The following is a 27778-nucleotide window of genomic DNA, read 5'->3' as shown; positions in this document are numbered from 1 at the left end:
TGTATCCGATTGACAGACACAATAATCTGGAAATATGATGTACTATAGTCAAACATGACATGCTTGTGGTACAGGACTTATCTGTTTGACAGGCACAATAATCTGGGGCTATCACGTACAATAGTCAAACCTGACATGCTTGTGGTATAGGAATTATCTGTTTGACAGACCCAATAATCTGGGGCTATGACGTACAATACTCAAACATGACATGCTTGTCGTATAGAACTTCTGTTTGGCAGACACAATAAGCTGGGCCTATGATGAACTATAGTCAAACAGGACATGCTTGTGGTATAGAACTGACGTACAATAGTCAAACCTGACATGCTTGTGGTATAGCACTTATCTGTTTAACAGACACAATAATCAGGGGCTATGACGTACAATACTCAAACATGACATGCTTGCGGTATAGGACTTATCTGTTGGAGAGACATAATAAGCTGGGACTATGATGACATATAGTCAAACATGACATTCTTGTGGTATAGAACTTATGTTTGACAGACACAATAAGCTTGGACTATGATGTACTATTGTCAAACATGACATGCTTTTGGTATAGGACTTATCTCCTTGACAGAAACCATAATCTGGGGCTATGACGTACAATAGGCAAACATGACATGCTTGGGGTATAGGACTTATCTGTTTGACAACCACAATAAGCTGGGACTAGGATGAACTATAGTCAAACATGACGTGCTTGTGGTATAGGACTTATATGTTTGACAGACACAATAATCTGGGGCTATCACGTACAATAGTCAAACATGCCATGCTTGTGGTATAGGGCTTATCTGTTTGACAGACATAATAAGCTGGTGCAATGACGTACAATAGACAAACATGACATGCTAGTGGTATAGAACTTCTGTTTGACTGACACAATAAGCTGGGACTAGGATGAACTATAGTCAAACATGACATGCTTGTGGTATAGGACTTATCTGTTTGACAGACACAATAATCTGGGGCTATGACGTACAATAGTCAAACATGACATGCTTGTGGTATAGGACTTATCTGTTTGACAGACATAATAAGCTGGGGCAATGACGTACAATAGACAAACATGACATGCTTGTGGTATAGGACTTATCTGTTTGACAGACACAATAAGCTGGGACTATGATGTACTATAGTCAAACATGACATGCTTGTGGTATAGAACTTCTGTTTGACAGACACAATAAGCTGGGACTATGATGTACTATAGTCAAACATGACAAGCTTGTGGTATAGAACTTCTGTTTGACAGACACAATAAGCTGGGACTATGATGTACTATAGTCAAACATGACAAGCTTGTGGTATAGAACTTCTGTTTGACAGACACAATAAGCTGGGACTATGATGTACTATAGTCAAACATGACATGCTTGTGGTATAGAACTTCTGTTTGACAGACACAATAAGCTGGGACTATGATGTACTATAGTCAAACATGACATGCTTGTGGTATAGAACTTCTGTTTGACAGACACAATAAGCTGGGACTATGATGTACTATAGTCAAACATGACATGCTTGTGGTATAGAACTTCTGTTTGACAGACACAATAAGCTGGGACTATGATGTACTATAGTCAAACATGACATGCTTGTGGTATAGAACTTCTGTTTGACAGACACAATAAGCTGGGACTATGATGTACTATAGTCAAACATGACATGCTTGTGGTATAGAACTTCTGTTTGACAGACACAATAAGCTGGGACTATGATGTACTATAGTCAAACATGACATGCTTGTGGTATAGAACTTCTGTTTGACAGACACAATAAGCTGGGACTATGATGTACTATAGTCAAACATGACAAGCTTGTGGTATAGAACTTCTGTTTGACAGACACAATAAGCTGGGATTATGATGTATAATAGTCAAACATGACAAGCTTTTGGTATAGAACTTCTGTTTGACAGACACAATAAGCTGGGACTATGATGTACGATAGTCAAACATGACATGCTTGTGGTATAGAACTTATGTTTGACAGACACAATAAGCTTGGGCTATGATGTATAATAGTCAAACATGACATGCTTGTGGTATAGAACTTCTGTTTGACAGACACAATAAGCTTGGGCTATGATGTATAATAGTCAAACATGACATGCTTGTGGTATAGAACTTCTGTTTGACAGACACAATAAGCTGGGATTATGATGTATAATAGTCAAATATGACATGCTTGTGGTATAGGACTTATCTGTTGGACAGATATAATTAATCCATATAGATAACAGCCAAATATGATTATGGAATACGACTGATCTTTTTGAAAGATACAATAAGCTGGAACTATGAGGGACAATAATCAAAGATGATAAGATAATATATGCGACTTTTCTGTTTGACAGTTGGAAACATACTCGGGGAACATACTGGGTTACAGAAGATGGACTGCCTGTTTTACAGACATAATAATTAAGCTGAGACTTAATCGACAATGATGAAATTAAACATGATATAATTATTGTAGACGACTTACCAGTTTGACAGACATTAATGACCTATGATAATGATGTACAGCGGTCAAACAAGACAACATGAAATGCTCCATCTTATCTGTTAACAGACATTACTAACCTGTGATAATGATGTACAGCGGTCAAACATGACAACATGATAATGCTACATCTTATCTGTTAACAGACATTACTAACCTGGGATGGTCATACATGACAACATGATAATGCTACATCTTATCTGTTAACAGACATTACTAACCTGTGATGGTCAAACATGACAACATGATAATGCTACATCTATCAGTATATACATTTCATTACAATAGATTTTCAATCTCAAAAATGCATTAACAAATATAACACTCAGGCAATTAATCATACTAAAGCGAAAAAGTGGATTGATTGACATAAGGTCGGACGGACAGACAGATTGATTTACATAGAGCTCACCAAATCTGAAATAGTTGTTTTGGATTAGCACTATTGTTCTTATAATGAGACAACTTCACAAGGATGGCAGGACAGAGCAAAGTTTATGAGTTATAGCATCTGTAGGTGGTACAATGTATGTGATCCTACACTAACAGCAGGTCTAACACAGTAATTATCACACTGGTTTAAGGTGAGCTGCTGTTTTTGTGATAAAGATTTGCCTAAATAACGCTGAATGTCAACAAAAGAACAGACGTTTATCCCTGTTACATCTGTCTGCTGTTGCCTATATATAATATATAATAATAGAGGAGAGGATATATAAGACATAAGCCTTCCACTGACATAAAACTATTGGATATTCTCTCCTTTCACCGACACAAGACTACAAAATCTTCCTCCCTTAAGTCTAACCTGCCATCACATTCACTCCTTTCACTGACACCAGACTCTCGGTCCTTCCTCTCCTAGTCTGGCCTGCCCCCTCATTCACTCCTTTCACTGACACCAGACTATTCGCCCTTCCTCTCCCAGTCTAGCCTGCATTAACATTAACTCCTTCTACTGACACCAGACTATTCGCCCTTCCTCTCTCAGTCAAACCTGCCCCCACATTCACTCTTTTCACTGACACCAGACTATTCGCCCTTCCTCTCTCAGTCAAACCTGCCCCCACATTCACTCTTTTCACTGACACCAGACTATTCGCCCTTCCTCTCTCAGTCTAGCCTACCCCCTCATTCACTCCTTTCACTGACACCAGACTATTCGCCCTTCCTCTCCCAGTCAAACCTGCCCCCACATTCACTCCTTTCACTGACGCCAGACTATTCGCCCTTCCTCTCTCAGTCAAACCTGCCCCCACATTCCCTCCTTTCACTGACACCAGACTATTCGCCCTTCCTCTACCAGTCTAGCCTGCCCCCACATTCACTCCTTTCACTGACACAAGATTATTCGCCCTTCCTCTCCCAGTCTAGCCTACCCCCTCATTCACTCCTTTCACTGACACAAGACTATTCGCCCTTCCTCTACCAGTCTAGCCTGCCCCCACATTCACTCCTTTCACTGACACAAGACTATTCGCCTTATCTCTCTCAGTGTGGCCTGCCCCCACAGAAACTCTTTCACTGACACCAGACTATTCGCCCTTCCTCCCCCAGTCTGGCCTGCCCACTGGCAACTAGTTCCAAGGCCCTTGGGAAGGCAAGGTGCTCCACAACCTTGATTCTGGCCGACAAGGTCGCCTCAGTGTCCTCTGGGTACACAGGCACAGATTCCTGGACCAGGATTGCTCCTGAATCTATCTCTTCCTGAAATCAATAAGAATTGTCAACATAGTGATTAGGTTACAGATTACTTTTAAAAGAAGGATTACAAACTTGAAAATTGTATTATCATGATCAAAGGGCGAACATTTAACTGGGCAAAATCTTCCCGGTATACAGTAAGTTTACCGGTATGTTGCATCATTGTTTAACCTAAAGTGAATGTACTATCACATTTATTGTATACATGTGAAGGTTTAGCAAAACAAATGGATATAATACCACAAAAAACCCCGAGAAGTGATAATACTTACAGCTACAAAATGCACAGTGCAGCCTGAAATCCGAACGTCGGCCTTCAACACTTGGTGGTGCGCATCATGTCCTTTGAAGGAGGGTAACAGAGAGGGGTGGATGTTCAGCATGCAACCATTCCACTTCCGCACAAAATCTCCTGAAAAATACAACCCAAGAATGAAGTGTGTTTCCCTATTGACAGGTCAATTGTCTATTAACGTGTCCATTAACACATGTCAACTGACATACATATCCTTTGCAAAGAGAGATGATCGATGCATCAATTTGTTTTTGAATTTATATAAAAAATTGATGATACATATATTCTGTCATCTTCGCTAGCCAAGTTTTCGCTTCGTATACACTCCACTTACCCTTGGCGGATATAGCCGTGTTTACCGAGCCTACACATTTTCGTGCGGTGCCAATCGCTCGCATCCAATAAAATCGCATCTTACATATAGCGCTGTTGACGAAGGAAAACAGTAATGGCGACGCCCTGTACAGAAGCACGTTGTCGTTTATGTCAGAGTGTTTTGCCCCAAAAAAATAGGCGCTCGATCTTTTGGGAAACTTCTGGAGTGTTAAATCAGTTGGTGGAAATCCTTGACTACGTGCCACATGTAAATGATGACATGGGAAAATACGTGTGCTGCCTTTGGATTGTTTCCATATTGCTCTGTCACTTATACTCTGCCTCGACATACACGTGCTTATGTCAACACGCCGATGGAGTGTGTATGAAACAGTCATTCTGATTGATTAAAAGTTTATTCGGAGAACAATGATAACTCGGTATATCCGCTAGGTGGCAGTGGAGGGAATTATGAAAACATGGCTATATCGGCCAAGGGTAAATGGAGTGGATAAGAAGCGAAAACTTGGCTAGCGAAGATATTCTGTCTTTACACAATCATTTTTGGCAAAATTTAGTCAGTGAAAGGTAGATAAGATAGTCAAGTAAAGGTAGAAGATTTAAGATACTGTTCTTTCATTAATTTTATTTAAGGTAGAATATAAACCCTGCAAATTCTCTGTCTCTCTAAAAGAGTTTTACAAAAAAAGTGTATACACCTAGATCACACAAAGAAATGTTCACAATACAAACATAAGCGCTATACAATATATACAATATTCCACTCTTTACAATAATTTTCTTTCACACAAAAATCCAATAAATTCCCTTCTACAACCCAAGTACAAAAGAAATAACGTATCTTTTAGATAATTTTCTTTGATCAGGTATTAAATGCTTAATGAAAGCTAAAGACTTGAACTATCATAGGTATTGTTTGTAAGGAAGCATACACATATATCTAACCTTTTTATCAGTTCTCATTTACTTGTGGGATGTGTTTATCAAGAAGGATATAAAGACCCACCTCATGACATCTGCATTTTAGGCACCTTGCTCAGACGTCATGTACACACCACTCTTTATATATTCATTCATGTATAGTGCTGATTTGTACGCCTTTTTATCTACTATATCTATAACGGTCACTGTAGGAATACCTTTATGTGTTGTAAAGTGCCTTAGAGTAATTTTACAAATTATATAGGGTGCTATATAAATATTGTATATTATTATTTTAGTGTCATTATGTATGCGATACCTGTTAGAATTCTCATGAAGCCAGCCAGACACACGATGTCGACACCGGCTGTCACTAGTGATTTGTGGACTGCCTCATCAAAGCTCTGACGACTTCCAAAATCTTTGTGGTTGATAACCTGTAACACATACAATGTACTGGTACCAAGTATACAATCTGACTTAAATGACATTAAAGATCAGTTATGTTCTAATTCAAAATAAAATGTATTCACATATAATCCAGTAGTTTTAAAGATAATAAGAAATGTTCTGGTAGCACTTCAAGAAATTGTTTTCACTGCATCCCTTCCTACATGATTTTACATATGTACCTTCCATAATGACAGGTCTCTCAATGTCCTCAACCCTGACCTTTTGGATATATATAAAATTCCCCCAAAAAAGCATTGTCCTCCTTAATATGTTAATTGTATGTAATCCTTTCAATGGGAACTGAACATATTGCCTGTGTGTGCTTGTAAATTGCCTTTGTAGACTTATATTACCTGTGTGTATGTTTTACCTGTGTAGGCTTATATTACCTGTGTGTATGTTTTACCCGTGTAGGTATATATTACCTGTGTGCATGTTTATATTACATGTGTGTATGTTTTACCTTTGTAGGATAATATTACCATACTAAGGCACATACTAAGTTTTATTTATTCACTCCGACACACTTACGTGTGTAACAAGAGGTCACATACATATAGTAAGTATGATACATGGCGTGTGATGTACACAATTACAACATTGTACATAGCATAGATACATATAGAAGTACACAAATAGTACAGAAATTAAGTTAATATTTTTTCAAGCTTTTCTATGAATTTACAAAGTTTTGTGTAAATTTTTACATTAAATATATTAAACAATCCTTGCATTTTTAATTGACTTGGATAAGTGAAATAATATTTTGGTATATATTTCTCTCTTAGACATTTAACTAAAACACTTTCACATATAAATAAGTAATGAAATTCATCTCCAATGTACAAATTACATAATGTACAGGTTCTTTCTTGACGAGGAATACCTAACCATCTTCCTTTTTCTATGGGTAAATGCATATTGCAAGAACGGAATTTACACATTATTTTCCTATCATTTGTATTAAGTTTAATTAAATATTTTTCTTGTTCAAACTTTGTCTTTAATATTGAATATGTTTGTCCTCTAGAGGAGTTAAGAATATTATCAAACCATTTCTGTATAAATTGATCCTTCAGTCTACTTTTCACAAGCCTCTTAATTTCGTCTTTTGAAAAAGAACATGTAGATTGATAGTACCACACATAGTTCAGGCCAGTTTGAGAAAAAATATCTTTAACATATGCGAGCCATTTAAATAACATAGTTCCATTTTCATGTAATGTATACATAAGCTTATAAATAGTACTTGATAACTTACTAGAGGTAATCAACTTATGCCAGAATACTATTATTCTACATTTAATTTCGATGTCTAGTGGGTATCTTCCAAGCTCACCATAAACAATGAAATTTGGTGTACTTTTTCTTACATTTAGTATATATTTACAAAATTGAAGATGGATTTTTTCTATAATATTTGTGTTTTCAAAACCCCATATTTCTGATGAATAGAGAAGAACTGGCATAATTAATGAATCAAATATCTTCAATTGTAGATCAACTGGTAAAGATATGTTTCTCAATTTCTTATAGACAGCAAACACTGATTTCTGTGCTTGTTCAACAATTTTTTTCCTTGCTTTAAAGAAGCTACAACTAAAATTAAAGAATAATCCTAGATAGGTATACCCTTCCAGTATTTCTAATTCTACGTTACATAATGTAAAATGGGGAGTTCTTGCACATTTTCTTTTTGAAAAGATGACAATTTTAGTTTTTCCTGAATTGATAGTTAACTTCCAAGTATTACAGTATTGTTCAAATTCATTTAAAGCTAACTGTAAACCATCTGGTGTTTCTGAAAACAGGACAGTATCATCGGCATATAAGATAATGAATAGTTTGAGATACACTCCAATGTTATCAATACATAATTTGTCTATTGTTTGAAGACAATTTACATTTTTTTCAACAAGATAAGTTTCTAAATCATTTAAATAAATTGCAAACAAAAATGGCGATAAATTTTCGCCCTGTTTTAAACCGATCTCACAATTGAACAAATCCGACTGTTCACATCCATTTTTAACACATGATTTGGTTTTATCATATAGCTTATAAATAATATTGAAAATTTTTCCAGTAATGTTGCTTTTTTGGAGCTTTTTCCACAGACCAACTCTCCATACAGAATCGAACGCCTTACTAAAATCGATGAACGTACAATAAAGTTTTTTTCCTAATGAAAAATATATTGAGATTAAAGAATACAATACAAACATGTTATCGGTTGTAGAATGACCCTTTCTAAACCCAGCTTGTGCACTGCTTATCAGGTCAAATTCGTCAGAAATTTTATTTAAACGATTATTAATAACCGAAGTGAAAACTTTGCCAAGGCACGAGACTAAAGTGATCGCTCTATAATTATCCGGATCTTTTGGATCGCCTTTGTTTTTATATACTGGTTTTATAATACCGATCTTCCACACATCTGGTATAGACGCAGTATTCAGAATAAGGTTAAATATTTTTTGATAAATTGGTAAAAATACATCCATTGTACTTTTTAGATATTCATTTAGGATTTGATCTATACCAGAGGCTTTACTATTCTTCAAATTGATTAAAGAAAATTTAATTTCATCAGTGGTAATTTCACCATTCAGATAATCATCAAAAATACTATTATCAGGATTTTCCAGCTCAAAATCGTCATCATCATAAACAGACTTGTTCAGATCCTTAAAGTATTCATATAATTCAGTAATACATATATCAGCATTACCTTTCTTTACAGATCCGTCACATTTATTCAAAATATTCCAGAATTTTTTTGAATCCATTCTAGCAGTATTTCTTAACTCGCTTGACAATTTCTCCTGATAATTTCTGTAATTTTTATTCAATGTTTTTCTATAAACTTTACTAGCTCTATTGAGATTAGTTTTATTTATAGGATTATTTACTTTGTGAAATAAGGCCTTGGCTTTATTAAATTCAACTCTGTTTAAGTGGCATTCCCTATTAAACCAAGGTTTATTATCACATCTCAACCTCCGTTTCCTGTAAGCATTGTTACTACCAAAAACCTGCTTAGCAGAGCCTTTGAACAATTCACTAATTGAGTTTACAATGTCATTAATTTCGTTATTGGTTACATTGTCGTGTTGTTTATTTAATAATTCATTTAATTTATCATTAATTCTATGGAGATTACCTCTTTCATCATCTAGTATATGTTTTACAAAATCTTGTTCTTTACAGGATTTCCACTTTGTATATCGATTTTCATGACATTCGGTATTATATATACATTCATCAGTTAATTTACAAAGGCTAAATACAAGTCTACAGTGGACATCTGATATGAGTGGGTCAAAAACTTTGATTTCAAAATCTGTTGTATACCGAAACATATCTGACGACAGCAATAGATAATCTATAACGCTGACATCACTACATGTAGTTTTACCTATTTGTGCATCATTTCCAATCCGACCATTGGCAATATACATATTATTTTGCTTGCAGAAGTCAAGCAATTTATTGCCATAATTATTAACTTTAGCTTTACATTGACTAGCCCTTCGCAGAGGAACATTATATAATTTCAACTTTTCAATATCATAGAGATATGAGTATAGCTCATCATTTTCATCTAAGTTTAATGAACGAATGAAGTTATCATCTGGTTCTACAAAATCATCTCTAACTTGGGTTTTAGCATTAAAATCTCCGACTATGGCGACTTTGTTACCATGATGGGATAATTCTATCATCTCCCTTTCAATTTCATTGAACGCTTCCGGGGATGCATACTTAGTATTTTCGGGAGGTATATAAACACATCCCAGTAGAAAATCTAGATCAGAGTTCACAACGTGTTTTGAAAAATTTACCCACAATACATATTCTGATAAAGTTTTAGGAAAAGTCAACATCGACTTGAGAGTTTTCTTAAAAATAATTACTATACCACCAGATTTTTTATATGCATTAGTTCTACATTTCGCAAAATATTCATAGTCAGGCGGTAGTTGTAAATGATCCAGATTATCAATCTTGCTCTCTGCAAAAATAAGTATGTCATGTGCTAGGATTACCTGTGTGTATGTTTTACCTGTGTATGTTTATATTACCTGTGTGTATGTTTATCTGTGTAGGAAAATATTACCTGTGTGTATGTTTTACCAGTATAGGAAAATATTACCGCTGTGTATGTTTTACCTGTGTATGTTTATATTACCTGTGTGTATGTTTTACCTGAGTAGGTATATATTACCTGTGTGTATGTTTTACCTGTGTAGGTATATATTACCTGTGTGTATGTTTTACCAGAGTAGGTATATATTACCTGTGTGTATGTTTTGCATGTGTAGGAAAATATAACCTGTGTGTATGTATTACCTGAATACATTGTAGGTTTATATTACCTGTGTGTATGTTTTACCAGTGTAGGTATATATTACCAGATTTCAGATTTCAGATTATATTTCCAACACTCAGACACATGGAAATGTGTAACATGAGGTACATGTACATGAATTCATATATTAAATTTGACAGGATGGACAGGTGCATGCATGTGTACAAGCAAGATTGCATTGACACTCAGACACATAATATGTGTTACATGAGGAAATAAAGTAGCAGATCTATATGGAAAATGAAGTACAATATACATATTTGTATACACATGTATAACTGAAAGAATGGACAGTTCAATTTAGAACCGTACGGTATAGTAACACGATATGACATACAATGGAAAATACAAAGCAAACATAAAAAACAACCATACATATAATTCCCAAGTTATTTAACTATTAACAGTTATACATATGCATCATTTACAAAAGAGGAGCCATTTTGGTTAGGAAAATAGATAAACCTGTCAGAACTTGTTGATCGCATAATGATAAAAGACCTTTAAACTTATAAATATTTGGGTTTGTGCAATAATAACGAGGAATATATTTGTTACGTAAGGTGGATATAGTTATATTATTGCATTCAAATAGATAATGAAATTCATCCCCGACACTTTCCGTGCACAAATTACATAGTCGATTATCTCAGGGTATGTTATACCATCTACCTGTTTCAATTGGAAACTTCAAATTCGAAGTGTGTAGTTTTGTTATTGGTGTTCTGATATGTTCTGGCAGATTTAATGAATATTTTTCTAGACCAAATTCCGTTTTAAATAGAGTGTAGAACTGCCCACGAGATGAGCTAGTAATGTCATCGAACCATTGCTGTACAAAGTGATCGTTAAGCCGTTGTTTTAAAATGCATTTGTAAATTTATTATCAAACATGTAAGAAAATCCCGTTTCATTGAAAATACCTTTTATATAGTTAATCCATTTGAACGGAAGAGCATCATCGTTTTGCATATGTAAAGCCAGTCGTAGTAATATGCTGCTGAGTTTGTTTTCATTACTAATTATTCTTTTCCAAAAACCTAACATTCTTAGTTTAACATTTATTTCCAATGGCACACGACCTAGCTCGCCATAAATCATAAACTTTTACAAAATTTAAGATGAATCTGTTCGATTATTTTCAGGTTTTCGAATCCCCATACATCCGATCCATACAATAGAATCGGTTCCACTAAAGAATCAAATAGTTTTAATTGTAAATCTATAGGAAGAGAAAGGTTCCTGATTTTTTTGTATATAGCAAATATTGACTTTTGGGCCTGGTTGATCAATCTGCGGTTTGCGTTTACAAAACTGCCATTTTAATTAAATGCTATTCCTAAGTAAGTAAAATTATCTACAATTTCTAAAATTTCATTTTGTAATACAAATACATGTTGTTGTTTACTTTTCCTCTTGAGAAAAACCATGACTTTTGTTTTATTTACATTTATATTAAGCTTCCAAATCTTACAATATTGCTGGAATACATTCAAAGCCCTCTGCAGTCCCTCTGGACTTTCTGAAAATAGGACACTGTCATCAGCGTATAGGAGTACAAAAAATTCTACAAAAATATGAAGTTCATTTTACAGCTTATCCCGTACAATTTCGAGTGGCACACAACTTAAAGAAGCAAAATACCTTTCAATGTCATTAAGAAATTATTACTGAAAAAAGAAAGGGGGATACATTTTCCCCTTGTTTAACCCCGATCAAGCAAGGGAAAAAATCTGACGTTTTCGAGTTGAATTGAACACAGGATTTAATATTATTATACATGTTATAGATAACTTTGAAACATTTCCCGTTTATATTGCTGCTATATAATTTTTGCCACAGACCTGCTCTCCAGACGGTATGGTACAGTATAGCTTTTTGCCACTTGAAAGATACCAGTATATAGAAATGAGAATATGTATAATAAAAACGTTGTCTATAGTTGAATGACCTTTTCTGAACCCTGCCTGACTTCGAGATATTAAATTGATTTGTTTTTCATATTCATTAAGACAGGTATTGATAATTGAAGTAAATAGTTTACCAAGACAACTAATTAAAGTGATAGCTCTATAATTATCAGGGTCTTCTGGACTTCCCTTATTTTTGTATATTGGTTTGATAATACCGACACTCCAACTTTCCGGAATAATTCCCGTGTCTAATATTATATTGAACAATTTACAATAGACTGTTGTCATATCTGGTGGGGAATTTTTCAGATATTCATTTAAAACGCGGTCCGGGCCGGACGCTTTATTATTTTTTAATGATTTTATAGCTTTTTGTATTTCTGATTCAGTAATTGGTCCATTCAATGTATTGTTGACGTCATCATCATTATCAAAACTGTCGTTATCAACCTCGTCATTATTACTGTCCTCTTCGAGTGAATTAAGTAATAAGTTTCTTAAAATAGTCATATAGACGTCAATAGGTATGTCTGGTGTAGTATTTTTATTTTGTGAAAATTAATTAAGTGTTTTCCAGAATGCTTTAGGGTCTCGTTTGGAATTCTCTCTTAATTCTTTTGTGCATTTCTCTTGATATTTTTTGTAATTTTTCCTTAGTTGTTTTCTGTATTCTCTCCCTTTTTTATTCATCGTGTGCTTAGTTTCCGTTTACTTGTTAAATTTATATCTAATTTTATATTTATTAAAGGCGTTTCTACCAAGTTTACAATCGTGGTTAAATCATTTACATTTTTGTACTTAATTTTTACGACGGTGCGACACACCTATTGTATTAGTGGCGCTATTTGTTAACACAGTAGATATGTCGGTCACTAGACCATTTACCTGTTCTTTGGGGATAGTATCACTAAGTAAAACATTATTAAGATTTATATTAATACTATGTAAGTTGTTTTTCACTTCTTGTGAAAAATTTGCCGATTTCATGTAATCCCATCTGATATAGTCTCCGTCTGAAAGACTTTCTTTTTCGTGAATATTTTTTTCCCCCAGAAACATACACAAGAAATTTATTAGATTATGCACGTCTGAAAAGAGTGGGTTAAAATCATTAACTTCAAAATATGTTATTAACGGGAACAAATCAACAGTCAATATAAGGTAATCGACAACACTAGAATCTTTACAGGTAGTTCTCCCTATATACTTATCACAAGAAACTCGTCCATTTGCAATAAATAAAGAGCATTGTTTGCACATTTCGATTAGTTCTGACCCATAGTTTTTAATACGTCCTTTATCTTGGGAAAATCTTGGGAGGGGGATATCATGTTGAACTAATCGCTGGAAAGAAAACATGTTGTCGATAATCAAATTGTTTTCAGCAATGTCTAAAATGTCATATACATTTTCATCGGGTTCAATATAATCTACAACTTCAGAAGTTCTTGAATAAAAATCGCCCACAAGCATGATTTTTTTATTTTCATGTGATAACATAATCAACTCATCCTCAATTTCTGTGAATGCGCTGTCCGAGGAATACTTTGAATTCTCAGGAGGGATATATACACAACCTATAAGTATATTCTCATTTAGGAGAGACAGGTCTTTAGATATTTCAAGCCACAGAACATATTCAGACTGTGTTTTATGAAAACGTACGTAATTGGATAAGCAATTCTTAAAGATAACAGTTATACCTCCAGATTTACGTTTAAATTTAGTTCTGTATTTTGAAAAGGATGCATAACCATTTGGTAGATTCAGCTCATCATATTCATCAATTTTTGTTACCGCACAAATTAAAACATCGTAATTAATGATTAGGTTTTGGAATTCGGGATCAAGTAATTTAGCTATTATTCCACATACATTTAGGAAGCCAAACTGAAGTTCATTGGACATATCTGGTACAAAGTTTGAGGTGTCCGATGTATTGTCCTATAGGACAGTCTCTCGTTGAGCCTGAGTGTCGGGTTGGGGATCTGATGGGAGGGTGTCAATCACGTGTCCTGGAGGAAAGGCGTTGTTAGGAGCGAGAGGGTCGCGATTATCGGCGAGACGTGCATGTGCGTGTTGATGTGTATGTTTAACTTGTGTAGGCTTATATTACCTGTGTGCATGTTTATATTACCTGTGTGTATGTTTTACCTGTGTAGGTTTATATTACATGTGTGTATGTTTTACCTTTGTAGGATAATATTACCAGTGTGTATGTTTTACCTGTGTATGTTTATATTACCTGTGTGTATGTTTTACCTAAGTAGGCTTATATCACCTGTGTGTATGTTTTACCTGTGTATGTTTATATCACCTGTGTGTATGTTTTACCTGCGTAGGTTTATATTACCTGTGTGTATGTTTTACCTTTGTAGGATAATATTACCGGTGTGTATGCTTTACCTGTGTATGTTTATATATCCTGTGTGTATGTTTTACCTCTGTAGGAAAATATTCCCTGTGTGTATGTTTTATCTGTGTAGGAAAATATTTCCTGTGTGTATGTTTTACCAGTATAGGAAAATATTACCTGTGTGTATGTTTTACCTGTGTAGGTTTATATTAACTGTGTGTATGTTTCACCTTTGTAGGAAAATATTACCTTTGGGTATGTTTTACCTGTGTAGGTATATATTACTTGTGTGTATGTTTTACCTGAGTAGGTATATATTACCTGTGTGTATGTTTCACCTGAGTAGGTATACATTACCTGTGTGTATGTTTTACCTGTGTAGGTATATATTACCTGTGTGTATGTTTTACCTTTTTAGGTTTATATTACCTGTGTGTATGTTTTACCTTTGTAGGAAAATATTACCTGTGTGTATGTTTAACCTATTAAGGTATATATTCCCTGTGTGTGTTTTTTACTTGTGTAGGTATAAATTACCTGTGTGTGTGTTTTACCAATGAAGGTATAAATTACCTATGTGTGTTTTTACTTGTGTAGGTATAAATTACATATGGGTATCATTTACCTGTAGGTAAATATTACCTATTTGTATGTTTTACCTGTGTAGGTATATATTAAATGTGGGTGTCATTTACCTGTAGGTAAATATTACCTGTGTGTGTGTTTTACCAGTGTAGGTATATATTAAATGTGGGTATCATTTACCTGTAGGTAAATATTACCTATTTGTATGTTTTACCTGTGTAGGTATATATTAAATGTGGGTATCATTTACCTGTAGGTAAATATCATCTATTTGTGTGTTTTACCTGTGTAGGTATATATTAAATCTGGGTATCATTTACCTGTAGGTAAATATTACCTATTTGTATGTTTTACCTGTGTAGGTATATATTAAATGTGGGTATCATTTACCTGTAGGTATAAATTACCTGTGTGTGTGTTTTACCAGTGTAGGTATATATTAAATGTGGGTATCATTTACCTGTCGGTAAATATTATCTATTTGTATGTTTTACCTGTGTAGGTATCCCTGCCAGCTGAGCCTTTTCCAGTCCTTGGACACCAGGCTTGTTAGAAATGACTAGTACAATCTCTGCACAACTGTTGTTGTTCTGTTCCAGTGTGTGGTCTATCAAAGCCTGCAGATTTGTTCCTTTTAAATATATTAGGATGTTACAATAAGTTAATTATTTCCTTGCCACAGAAACTGTAATGTGGTCAGGTATCATTCAACATAAGCTATTGTGATTTGTCAGAATACTACACAACCTATGACTTTGTGAGGTTTCCCTACTTTAATAAATGAAGTGTGTAATTTAGCAGCCATACAAACTATGACACGATCAAAAGGTAGCATTTTCAAAATGCATATAGGGATTGAACGGTGTTTTTTGAATTTTCATGCCTACAGATTCGCGTTCATGCCGCATGAAAATTAAAAAACCGCTGCTCAATCCCTATATTTACATTTTTACAATAGAAAAATTGTTTAACTTGATCTATTTGTTCTTAAATAATTATAATTAGTTACTGAGTTTTGTATATGCGTTGTCCTTTAAACAACATTGGCGGAACAGCCCTAATTAACTAAATTTGGCGCCAATAATTAACCGTAGTCATTTGAGTGTTTGACGCAGGGGTATTCTCCATGTTATACGAAGCGAAGCGACAAGACTCTCATTGAACAAGGTTAATCTATGATGTCATAAGTAATTTAAACCACCTGTTTCGTCAAGCAAGTTTCTGCTTTCATACTCGAATGATATGCATTTCTGCTGATATGGTTCATATAGTGTGGTTGCAGCGCGAATGTAAATATACATTAACATGTATCCTGATATAACTGACAGCAAAAACAACAATGTGGAATACATCAGAGCTGGAGAAGTAGTTACTCAGCTTAAAGGGAGTTAACTCTGTTTGACTTGCTTGAATTACTTTATCTCTATACTTACCTGACCCAGAGATAAGCACTCCGACTTTCATACAAATCCTGGGAGCGGTCACCGGTTTCCAGCTCTGTTTGAAACTCTTTTTCAAATTTTCTATCTTAACTCTAACATCTCCTATAAATAAGTACAAAAATCGTTTAGCCACCAACAAAACAATTACTTTAAATTTTATAATTATATGTTTCACTAAAATCAATTTTTAATGTTATGTTTTGTGAAAAAAATAAAATGTTTTATGATATCATTGCTAATATACATGCATATAATAATGCAGTTTTGAAATTAACATTATACATGTAGTAAACCAACAGATAGATTAATAGGCCATGTGTTTGCTCCGAATGATTGCTTGCCATACATATGTTCAAAATGCATTTCGCAAGATAACAACATATTCATTAAACAGTGAATTATCCATTACTGATTGAATTCAACTTCATCAATTCAGCAACATACCTTTACATTCCTGCACACAGCCTATGACAGATGCCTGGTCTCCTAGTCGCTCCACAACCGTATCAACTTGAGTCTTGTCCACTATCAACACTGCCCCTACACCACAGTTAAATGTCTTTGCCATTTCTTTCTCAGACACATTACCCTGGAAAACAATGACAACACAATCATCTCTTAACTTGTAATCTCCCCTGACATTGAATTGATCCCTTGTCTAAGAGTTTCATCTGAGTCTGACCTTAATGATGTCACCTTGAGTAATTAAATATTGCTGCATCCCCTTGCCCGGAGGTATTTTACTCCAGCCTTCGATGAATTCTTCCTTAGTTATCACAAACACTTAATAAATGTCACATTGTGTCATATTATGATATAGGTGTCTCTCCTTGACTATAAAGTATGTACCCTTAATGATCAAATATTGTCACATCTCCTGTCTAGGTTTTCTCTTCCTTACTTTGAACTATATGTCCCCCTAATCACAAATATCACACTGCCATGTTGAGCCTTCTCCCATTTACCTTCAGTTACTTCCCTGTGTATTCAATCATTGTTAACCTAGGGTCAAGAGTAATCTTTAACTGAACTTGAACTATGTCCCTCTGTGTAGTCTGACCAACTGGTGTTAAGAGTTTTATACTCCAGATTATATACTACTCACATTGTGCTAAGGATCACTTTTATTTTTGGACATATGTGAAAATAAATATTTTATTTGGTTCATTCATACTGAGATTATTTTTGAAAAATTGATTGTTTTTTAAATTCATCAGCATGCAAAATTTCAACAAATCGTAGTTACAGTCAGAAAATGAGCCAGGGGAAAAGGGTTACCCTAAAATTGGTAACAACGAAGTATTCACTAAAAAACTTAAATTGAACAAACTCATCCTAAATAAACAGGAACTGTTTTAGTATTGAGTGCGACGCCCATGAGCATCAATAACAGTTCACAACGTCTGCGCATGCCCCGAATGAGATCGCATGTCTGGTTTTGTGGGATTGCCCCACTCAGCTACCAAAGCTGTTCCCAGCTCCTGGAGCGTTCTAGGCTGAACATTTCTGGCAGAGAGAGCTGTCTGCAGCATGTCTCACATGTGCTCGATAGGCGAGCGGGCTGGCCAATCCATTCGTTGAATAGTCTCTTGCTGTAAATACTGCTCAGTCACCCTTGCTCTATGTGACCTAGCATTATTGTCCATAAGGATGAAGTCAGGGCCGATAGTGCCATCGTAGGGTCTGACATAGGCATCAAGGACTTTATCGCTGTAAATCCAGGCCGTAACAATACCATTATTGAAGACATGGAGGTCATTTTTCCCATGAAGGCTGATATGTCTCTCCACACCATCACTGAACCCCGCCATATCGGTCATGTTCGACAACGTTACCTGCCTGAAACCTCTCCCCAGGTTGTCTCCATACTCTAACGCGCCTGTCGGTGAAGTCGAGACAGAGTCTGGACTCGTCAATAAAACAAACCGGTTCCCATTCCTGAAGAGTCCAAGTGCTGTGAGCTTGGGCCCAATCTAATCGGTCCCTAACATGGCGGGCAGTTAAGGGAACTCGTATTGCTGGTCTACGTGACCTTAAACCAGCACCATGAAGATGATTCCTAACTGTCTGAGTGGCTACCCGGGTACCAGAAGCATTTAGGAGGTAATTTCGTAAAGCTGTGGTAGTCTGGAACCTGTGACGCCGTGCCTGTATGAGCGAAAAATCGGTCTTTGCAATGCTGCATTGTGGCCCTAGAATGACCTCCAGCATGACGTCTGGAAGGGTTTCTGTTAGTTTTGAAACAATTCCACATTCTTGCCACCACACTTTGAGACACCCCAAGGTCTGCTGCAACCTGACATTGAGACATGCTAGCTTGCAGCATTCCGATGCCCTTATTCATTTTACCATCATTTAATCGTTGGTTCGTCTTTGTGCCATATCAAAACAAAAATATGCAAAGAATATTCATCAAATTAATTTCCTTAACAATTTGAACAACGCCTTACTTAGCCTAGCTTAGCTTTTGAAAGGGGTGTACACGTGGAAAAGCGTGCACATGCTTTATGGTGGACTGAACACACCCACACAGGACGATTTGGAAGGCTAACAAATTCGCCCAAAACAGTACGGAAGGAAAATATAATATCCTTTCTAACATTTTGATTTTTTTTTTCAAAATATGGATGAGCCTTAGCAAAATGTGAGTAGAATATAACTGACCTGGTCTAGTTTTCTTTCTCTGGCCTTGAATAATGCCCACTTGCATAATCACCCATTTTTTGTTGAAGAGTTATGTCCTTGGGAATAATAACTGACCTTGTCTGCTATCCATCCAAACATGGGTGGAATGTGCCATTTGAGTGCATCAATTGTCACGCAAAGATCGTTAGGTAACACCCTTGGGATGTTTTCAGTCAGTCCCCCACCAGTGATGTGGGCAAAGGCTTTCACTAGACCCACTTGCATCAGGGGCAGTACATCCCTCACATAGATCTTAGTCGGGGTCAGCAACTCTTCTCCTAAAAAAGATTGTAGTTTATTCAATTAGGGGGATTATAAGACAATTGTACATGGCTCACTTGTTAAAATGCTGACAAGTGTAAAATAAGTAAATCATTAATATATTAAAATCTGTGGGTAAAATTGCATGCTTATTATCATGCTCTTAAGCAATGAATACTGAACCTAACTCATTTGTTATTTCAAAATTGCTTTCATCAAAGATCCTGTGTAAAAAGAGTACTATACATACCAAGAGTCCTCCCCGATACAAACGGAGAAGGCATGTCCAGAGAGATTCCAAGGTTCTCTATCACTTTCCTTACGAGGCTGAAACCGTTGCTATGGATACCGCTCGATTTCAGACCAATCAGTACATCTCCTGATGATATTTCATTTAGACGTGGCAAGACACTTGTTCGCTCTACAGCACCAACTGCAAAACCCGCTACATCATAGTTTCCCTCTTGGTACATCCCCGGCATCTCTGCTGTTTCTCCTCCTAGAGATACAATCAGCGAAAATTAAAACCAGTATAACTTTAAATAACAAATTAATTAGTCTTTGCTTTAAACCTGTTCAGTCTGACAAATTAGTTAGGCTGCTATATAAAGCTTTGTAATCTGACCAATTGATTAGGACTGACTACATATATACAACCCCAATACTCCAGGGATTACGCTCACTTACGCTCTCTGCACCCCTAGAATACGTCATAGCATTGAAGGCATTGAAGGTACACACCTAGCTATTTGATAGGTTTCTGCTGAAAAAAACCTGACCAATCGCTAGGCTGATACTTGTTCTTTGAGCATTATAGAGGAGCGACCACCGACTTCAAAGCCATTCAATTTTACTGTTACTCGCACACCGGATTCGTTTGGTGTACATCAAAGGATGGAACTAGCTATATATAGTCAGTCTCCTTCTTCTCACCCACAATGTGGCGCACACTGAGCCTTCAATTTTGCTGACATATTCCAGGGGTGCAGAGATCTTAGGTGAGGGTAATCCGAGGAGTATCGAAGATGCTTCATACATACTTGTATAAATTAACCCTCATTCTATACCAGAGGCCTTTCTAGGATCTTTATATTGATTGGAAAATGTTCTTGGTACCAGCTCCAAATCGGGGAGAAACTCCACTTTTACCTGATTTTGACAATAACACACTTGGTGTATTAATATAAATGACAAATCAATTAAATATCTAGAATTTGTAGTGAAAATGCTGACTACCACTTTGGATCTGAATATAACTTTATTAATGATACCTACTGTGTAATCATTCAACAAAAAATTCTATTTACATACAGTTTAACCTACCTATTAGAGCACAACCAGCTTCCACACAGCCCTTGGCAATTCCAGCTACCACATCCTTCGCACTAGAAACATTGAGTCGTCCCGTGGCAAAGTAGTCAAGGAAAAATAGTGGCTCCGCCCCCTGCGCCAAAATATCATTGACACACATAGCAACCAAGTCAATCCCAATGGTAGTGTGACAACCAGTCTCCTGGGCAACCTATAAAGTGAAATGTCACAAGTCAATTTAAGTTGTGTAAAGGTAACCATTTCCTTGTCAACAAAGTGAAAGATAACTGCAAATCAAAGAATAAATTTGGATACCTTTGCAAATCCATACTGTGCTTTATATGTTTTACCTCCCTGCTACAGAAAAAAGCAGATGTCCAAATAACGAAATTGGCACGAATACACATCATTTTATCATAAACTCACCACTGAAATGTGAAAAAAATTGACAGGTTTCTTTACTTGGAACTGACGTTGAAGAATTAGTGACCTTGACTTTCCACTGACCTTAAAGTGTCAATAACCTTGAAGGTTACAGACTTTGACCTACAACTGACCTTGAGTTTTGTGCCAACACCATCTGTGCCAGCAACCAGTAGAGGATCTGTGTATCCTGCCTCCTTCACATCAAAAAGTGCCCCAAACCCTCCGAGTTTTACTGTGGAGCCAGCCCGACTTGTTATGGCTGCCAACGGTTTGATGGCCTCAACAAGACAGTTGCCTGCTGTAATATCTACACCTGAATCTTTGTAAGTCAGCCCTAGCTCTTCTGGGGAACAACTGATAAAACAAAGATATTCAAATTTGGTTACAAAAAAAAACATTTGACTGGTTGAACATTTTATCAGATATCCCACTTCTAAATCTTGTATCAAAATAGAGTTTGTATCAAGAGCTTAAAAACTTTAGGAAAATGTAACTAACCTCAATGGTGAACTTCTAAACAAATCTTTTCCATCTAAGCTTTTGTTATCATTATTGGTATGCTATCCATCAAACACTGGATAAAGCCTTATTCTCACATTCCTGTGTTATATGACTGACTATCTAGGGTAAGAAAAGGGTGCATGACACTTCTATCTTACACCTAATTTCACATGCATGATGTCACAGTGGGAGAAAAAACCCATGACATAACAAAATTGGGAAAATTCCAATGTTTGGATGCAAGAAACTCTGACATAATTGTGTAGTTTCTGAGAGATTGTAAGTCTGGTGATTGTTATAAGAGAAAAATGCTCTCGCATGTTTCAGTGGTGTAGGATGAGGAAATTCCACCCACTAGATTTACAAATTGGTAAAAAACCTTTGACATGCCTCAAGTTTCACCCAATTTGTAAACTCCTCTGTGGAATTTCTCTATCCTATACCCCTGGGCATGAAACAGTCTTCCAGTAATTAGATGATATCATGCTGACCTTGAATACACCTTGGTCCCGATGTCCCTCCTGAAGTATGCCGCATCAAACTTCACCAGCGCGGCACCTCGAGTGGCCAGGTTACAAGCAGTACGAAAGTTATGACTGGTTGCCATGACAACCAGGACACGGCCACCATTGGTTACCACCCTGTCCTCCTCTCTAGCAGTCCCAGCATGAAACACTGTTAGGCCGTGTGATTCAGCTCGGTCCAGTCCTGTTTTGAATCAATTATAAGGGGGTAAACATGATTATTTTCGGGATTAAACAGAATCTACGTTAACAACTGTGTGCACTTTCATATATAAACCATTGTGTGGATAATTATATAAAGTCGACACAGTTTTTTGGCATTTACACTTAAACCCCCAAAATAATCCTGGTAATCCATTAAATATACAAAATAAAAATAAAATAAGATTGGTTTGAGATACATTTTTCGGAGGTCACTAATGATCTTTAAAATAAGCAACATTACACCTGTGATGGTCAGCCTTTTCCTATAGGATCCTGGATAGCCTCCACTGGCCACTACAATTCCAGTCACACAGCTTTGACCGTCAAACACTGGACAGTGTTCGCTCAAGCTGCTGTTTGTGCAAGCCAGACAGGTGTCAAACAGGTCAGAGGTCATCAGGGACAGGATTGCCTAGGCAACATACCAGTTGTTATAGAAACAGAAACCACAATGGAATACAGAACAGTATTAAAGGTTAACATAAGATTTGACAATAAATTTTACCGAGATCTGAAGACTCTTCTCCAGGCTATAATCATTAATACTGAAGTTATTAGTAACAAATGGGAAGAATAAACATTAAGCTCTAATCTTGTCATCATACAATGTCATTGAGATGTCAATATTTATTAAATCAACTGATATTCCACTGTGCATATTATCTAGATTATAACACTAAAGTTTGAGTTCACTGACCTGTGCCTCAGGATCCCCAAACCTACAGTTAAACTCGAGCACCTTTGGACCTTCTGAAGTCAGCATTATACCAGCATATAACACACCTGTGGAAGAAGATGAAATTGAATAGTTCTATATTCACAATATTTAGCATTAGATATATACAACAGGCAAATACTTTTCTGTGTATACTAACTCCAACCCTATGTCAATTTTGTGTTCCCTGTTAATTCACTCTAAATCTATACCTTCAGATAGCAGTCAAAATGTGGTTTTTTGTCTATAGTTTTAGAGTCAAATACAGGCTAGTATAATTCTTCATGCAAAAATAGTACAGTTCTCAAGATATTGTTGTTTAAAATTTGAAATTGTAATTTTAAAGCTTTTTACCCATGTTGACCTTTGACCCCTGACTAGCACTTAAAGTTGACATTTGACCTCATTACTGTATTAAAAAAGGAAACGATTCACACAGCTGGTCTACATAACATACCCAAGTATCATGACTCTGGACCAAACAGTTCTTAAGATTTTGTTGTTTGAAAGTTTTACCATATTTAAGGTCATTTTAATGAGGAAACTTTAAAGCACTCTATCCCAGGTACCTACTGGCTAAATATCATGACCTAAGGTCCCAGTTCTTTAGAAGAAGTCGTTCAAAAGAAAAAGTTGATGGACAGACGACGGAAGATGGACGCCACAGTACAGCATAAGCTCCTTCGGGCCCGGTGAGCTAATAACAATATTGCTATATTTTCCAAATTTATGAAGGAACTGGCTGTTGTAAAAAACACTGGATTCTAAATAATTTATTTTTAATTCTCCTACTCCACACCCTATACCTTTGTATGGTGTTCCTCGTTCCCTCATTCCATCCACTGCTTTCTGTAGTATGTTCGTCTTTATCTTGGCCAGTTCTATCTTTGACACCTTTAATATTAAACGCTTATGTGTTTGGTGTTTGAGTTTTAGGTCAACCCTAATAACTATCTAAATGTACTGCCATACTCAACAAGAGCAAGAACAGCATAGCTCGCCTATGTATGTTATTATAATACTGCAACTATCAATAGAAACACATGTATAGTAAAACGTTGATATAGTGCCTGTCATTTTATTTGCCACCTCACTTAACACCAGGATATTTCAAGGACTGTTAAATGTGTAGAAACATCTATGTGAAGTGATTGTTAAGAAATTAACAAAGTCCAATAAAGCTGTTTTTGGACGCTAAAATACGAAAATATGGTTCAACACATTGCTTACACTCAATACAAATACTTCAACCTTATCATAGACAACAGCCTATTGATGGTGGTGGTTCAACACTACCCAACCAAACTTGCACAAAAAATTGAACCTCAAATTAAACCAATTCCAATTTAAGGTGTTTTTGGGCCATAAAATATGAAAATATTGCCCAGAACATTGCTAACACTGCATATAAATGCTTTAACCTTATAATAGACAACAGCGTATTAATGGTGGTTGTCAAACACTTCACAAAAAAACTTGCCCAAAAACTTGAACCACAAATTTAACTAAGTCCAATTAAGCTGTTTTTGGGCCATAAAATATGAAAATATGGTCCAGCACATTGCTTACACTCGATATAAATGACAAACTCAAAAGATCCAACACTGTCTGGAAAAACTTGCACTAAAACTTTAACCTCGGAAGGTGGGACGCCGACGCCAGGGTGACTACATTCGCCCCCCTATTCTTCGAATAGGTGTGCTAAAAATGGCGAGTCACAAAAACAATACATCTTCTTTAGTGAAGCAAACCTGTAACAGACCACACCTGTGGTACATAATGAAGTTAACCTTTCGAGAGGGACAGACAACTCCTGTGGTAGTTTACCTTTAGGTAGGGGCAGACAACTCCTTAGGTAGGTTACCTTTGGGTTGGGACAGACAACTCTTGTGGTAGTTTACCTTTGGGAAAGGGCAGACAACTCCTTTGGTTGTTTACCTTTGGGTAGGGATAGACAACTCCTGCTGTAGTTTACCTTTGGGTAGGGACAGACAACTCATGCCGTAGTTTACCTTTGGATAAGGACAGACCAAACCTGTGGTAGTTTACCTTTGGGTAGGGACAGACAACTCCTGTGGTAGTTTACCTTTGGGAAGGGGCAGACAACTCCTGCTGTAGTTTACCTTTGGGTAGGGACAGACCACACCTGTGGTAGTTTACCTTTGGGTAGGGACAGACAACACCTGTGGTAGTTTACCTTTGGGTAGGCACAGACCACACCTGTGATAGTTTACCTTTGGGTAGGGACAGACCAAACCTGTGGTAGTTTACCTTTGGGAAGGGGAAGATCACATCTGTGGTCGTTTACCTTTGGGTAGGGACAGACCACACCTGTGGTCGTTTACCTTTGGGTAGGGACAGACCACACCTGTGGTAGTTTACCTTTGGGTAGGGACAGACCACACCTGTGGTAGTTTACCTTTGGGTAGGGACAGACCACACCTGTGGTAGTTTACCTTTGGGTAGGGACAGACCACACCTGTGGTAGTTTACCTTTGGGTAGGGACAGACAACTCCTGTGGTAGTTTACCTTTGGGTAGGGACAGACAACTCCTGTGGTCGTTTACCTTTGGGTAGGGACAGACAACTCCTGTGGTCGTTTACCTTTGGGTAGGGACAGACAACTCCTGTGGTCGTTTACCTTTGGGTAGGGACAGACAACTCCTGTGGTCGTTTACCTTTGGGTAGGGACAGACAACTCCTGTGGTCGTTTACCTTTGGGTAGGGACAGACAACTCCTGTGGTCGTTTACCTTTGGGTAGGGACAGACAACTCCTGTGGTAGTTTACCTTTGAGTAGGGACAGACAACACCTGTGGTCGTTTACCTTTGGGTAGGGACAGACCACACCTGTGGTAGACCGTAGTTTACCTTTGGGAAGGGGCAGACAACTCCTGTGGTCGTTTACCTTTGGGTAGGGACAGACCACACCTGTGGTCGTTTACCTTTGGGTAGGGACAGACCACACCTGTGGTGGTTTACCTTTGGGAAGGGGCAGACAACTCCTGTGGTCGTTTACCTTTGGGTAGGGACAGACCACACCTGTGGTCGTTTACCTTTGGGTAGGGAGAGACCACACCTGTGGTAGTTTACCTTTGGGTAGGGACAGACCACACCTGTGGTAGTTTACCTTTGGGTAGGGACAGACAACTCCTGTGGTAGTTTACCTTTGGGTAGGGACAGACAACTCCTGTGGTCGTTTACCTTTGGGTAGGGACAGACAACTCCTGTGGTCGTTTACCTTTGGGTAGGGACAGACAACACCTGTGGTCGTTTACCTTTGGGTAGGGACAGACCACACCTGTGGTAGTTTACCTTTGGGTAGGGACAGACCACACCTGTGGTAGTTTACCTTTGGGTAGGGACAGACAACTCCTGTGGTAGTTTACCTTTGGGTAGGGACAGACAACTCCTGTGGTCGTTTACCTTTGGGTAGGGACAGACAACTCCTGTGGTCGTTTACCTTTGGGTAGGGACAGACAACTCCTGTGGTCGTTTACCTTTGGGTAGGGACAGACAACTCCTGTGGTCGTTTACCTTTGGGTAGGGACAGACAACTCCTGTGGTCGTTTACCTTTGGGTAGGGACAGACAACTCCTGTGGTCGTTTACCTTTGGGTAGGGACAGACAACTCCTGTGGTAGTTTACCTTTGGGTAGGGACAGACAACTCCTGTGGTCGTTTACCTTTGGGTAGGGACAGACAACTCCTGTGGTCGTTTACCTTTGGGTAGGGACAGACAACTCCTGTGGTCGTTTACCTTTGGGTAGGGACAGACAACTCCTGTGGTCGTTTACCTTTGGGTAGGGACAGACAACTCCTGTGGTCGTTTACCTTTGGGTAGGGACAGACAACTCCTGTGGTCGTTTACCTTTGGGTAGGGACAGACAACTCCTGTGGTAGTTTACCTTTGAGTAGGGACAGACAACTCCTGTGGTCGTTTACCTTTGGGTAGGGACAGACCACACCTGTGGTAGATTACCTTTGGGTAGGGACAGACCACACCTGTGGTGGTTTACCTTTGGGAAGGGGCAGACAACTCCTGTGGTCGTTTACCTTTGGGTAGGGACAGACCACACCTGTGGTCGTTTACCTTTGGGTAGGGACAGACCACACCTGTGGTAGTTTACCTTTGGGTAGGGACAGACCACACCTGTGGTAGTTTACCTTTGGGTAGGGACAGACAACACCTGTGGTAGTTTACCTTTGGGTAGGCACAGACCACACCTGTGATAGTTTACCTTTGGGTAGGGACAGAC

The 27778-nt window shown here is 37.3% G+C and overlaps 1 protein-coding gene across 3 annotated transcripts in view; it reads right to left on the bottom strand.

Moving 5' to 3' along the window:
• Positions 1-832: 832 nt before the first annotated feature.
• The window catches only part of LOC110459783 (trifunctional purine biosynthetic protein adenosine-3-like), a 31883-nt gene continuing 4937 nt past the window's right edge, over positions 833-27778 (bottom strand). For all 3 annotated transcript variants that reach the window (XM_021512219.1, XM_021512221.1, XM_021512220.1), the window contains exons 8-21: positions 24328-24415; positions 23504-23589; positions 23050-23218; positions 22570-22786; positions 21709-21931; positions 21164-21362; positions 20091-20339; positions 19655-19857; positions 17339-17483; positions 16886-16996; positions 15947-16083; positions 6093-6210; positions 4494-4633; positions 833-4224 (exon numbers count right to left, since the gene is read on the bottom strand). In XM_021512219.1, coding sequence (XP_021367894.1) covers positions 4039-4224; positions 4494-4633; positions 6093-6210; positions 15947-16083; positions 16886-16996; positions 17339-17483; positions 19655-19857; positions 20091-20339; positions 21164-21362; positions 21709-21931; positions 22570-22786; positions 23050-23218; positions 23504-23589; positions 24328-24415 — 2271 coding nt within the window. In that variant the 3' untranslated portion in view covers positions 833-4038. The remainder of the gene's footprint in view (positions 4225-4493; positions 4634-6092; positions 6211-15946; positions 16084-16885; positions 16997-17338; positions 17484-19654; positions 19858-20090; positions 20340-21163; positions 21363-21708; positions 21932-22569; positions 22787-23049; positions 23219-23503; positions 23590-24327; positions 24416-27778) is intronic.

This window comes from Mizuhopecten yessoensis, unplaced genomic scaffold (genome assembly GCF_002113885.1).
Source record: "Mizuhopecten yessoensis strain PY_sf001 unplaced genomic scaffold, ASM211388v2 scaffold10225, whole genome shotgun sequence".
NCBI lineage: Eukaryota > Metazoa > Mollusca > Bivalvia > Pectinida > Pectinidae > Mizuhopecten > Mizuhopecten yessoensis.
Note: the sequence above shows the minus strand (reverse complement) of the source record. Positions and strands in the feature narration are given on the sequence as shown.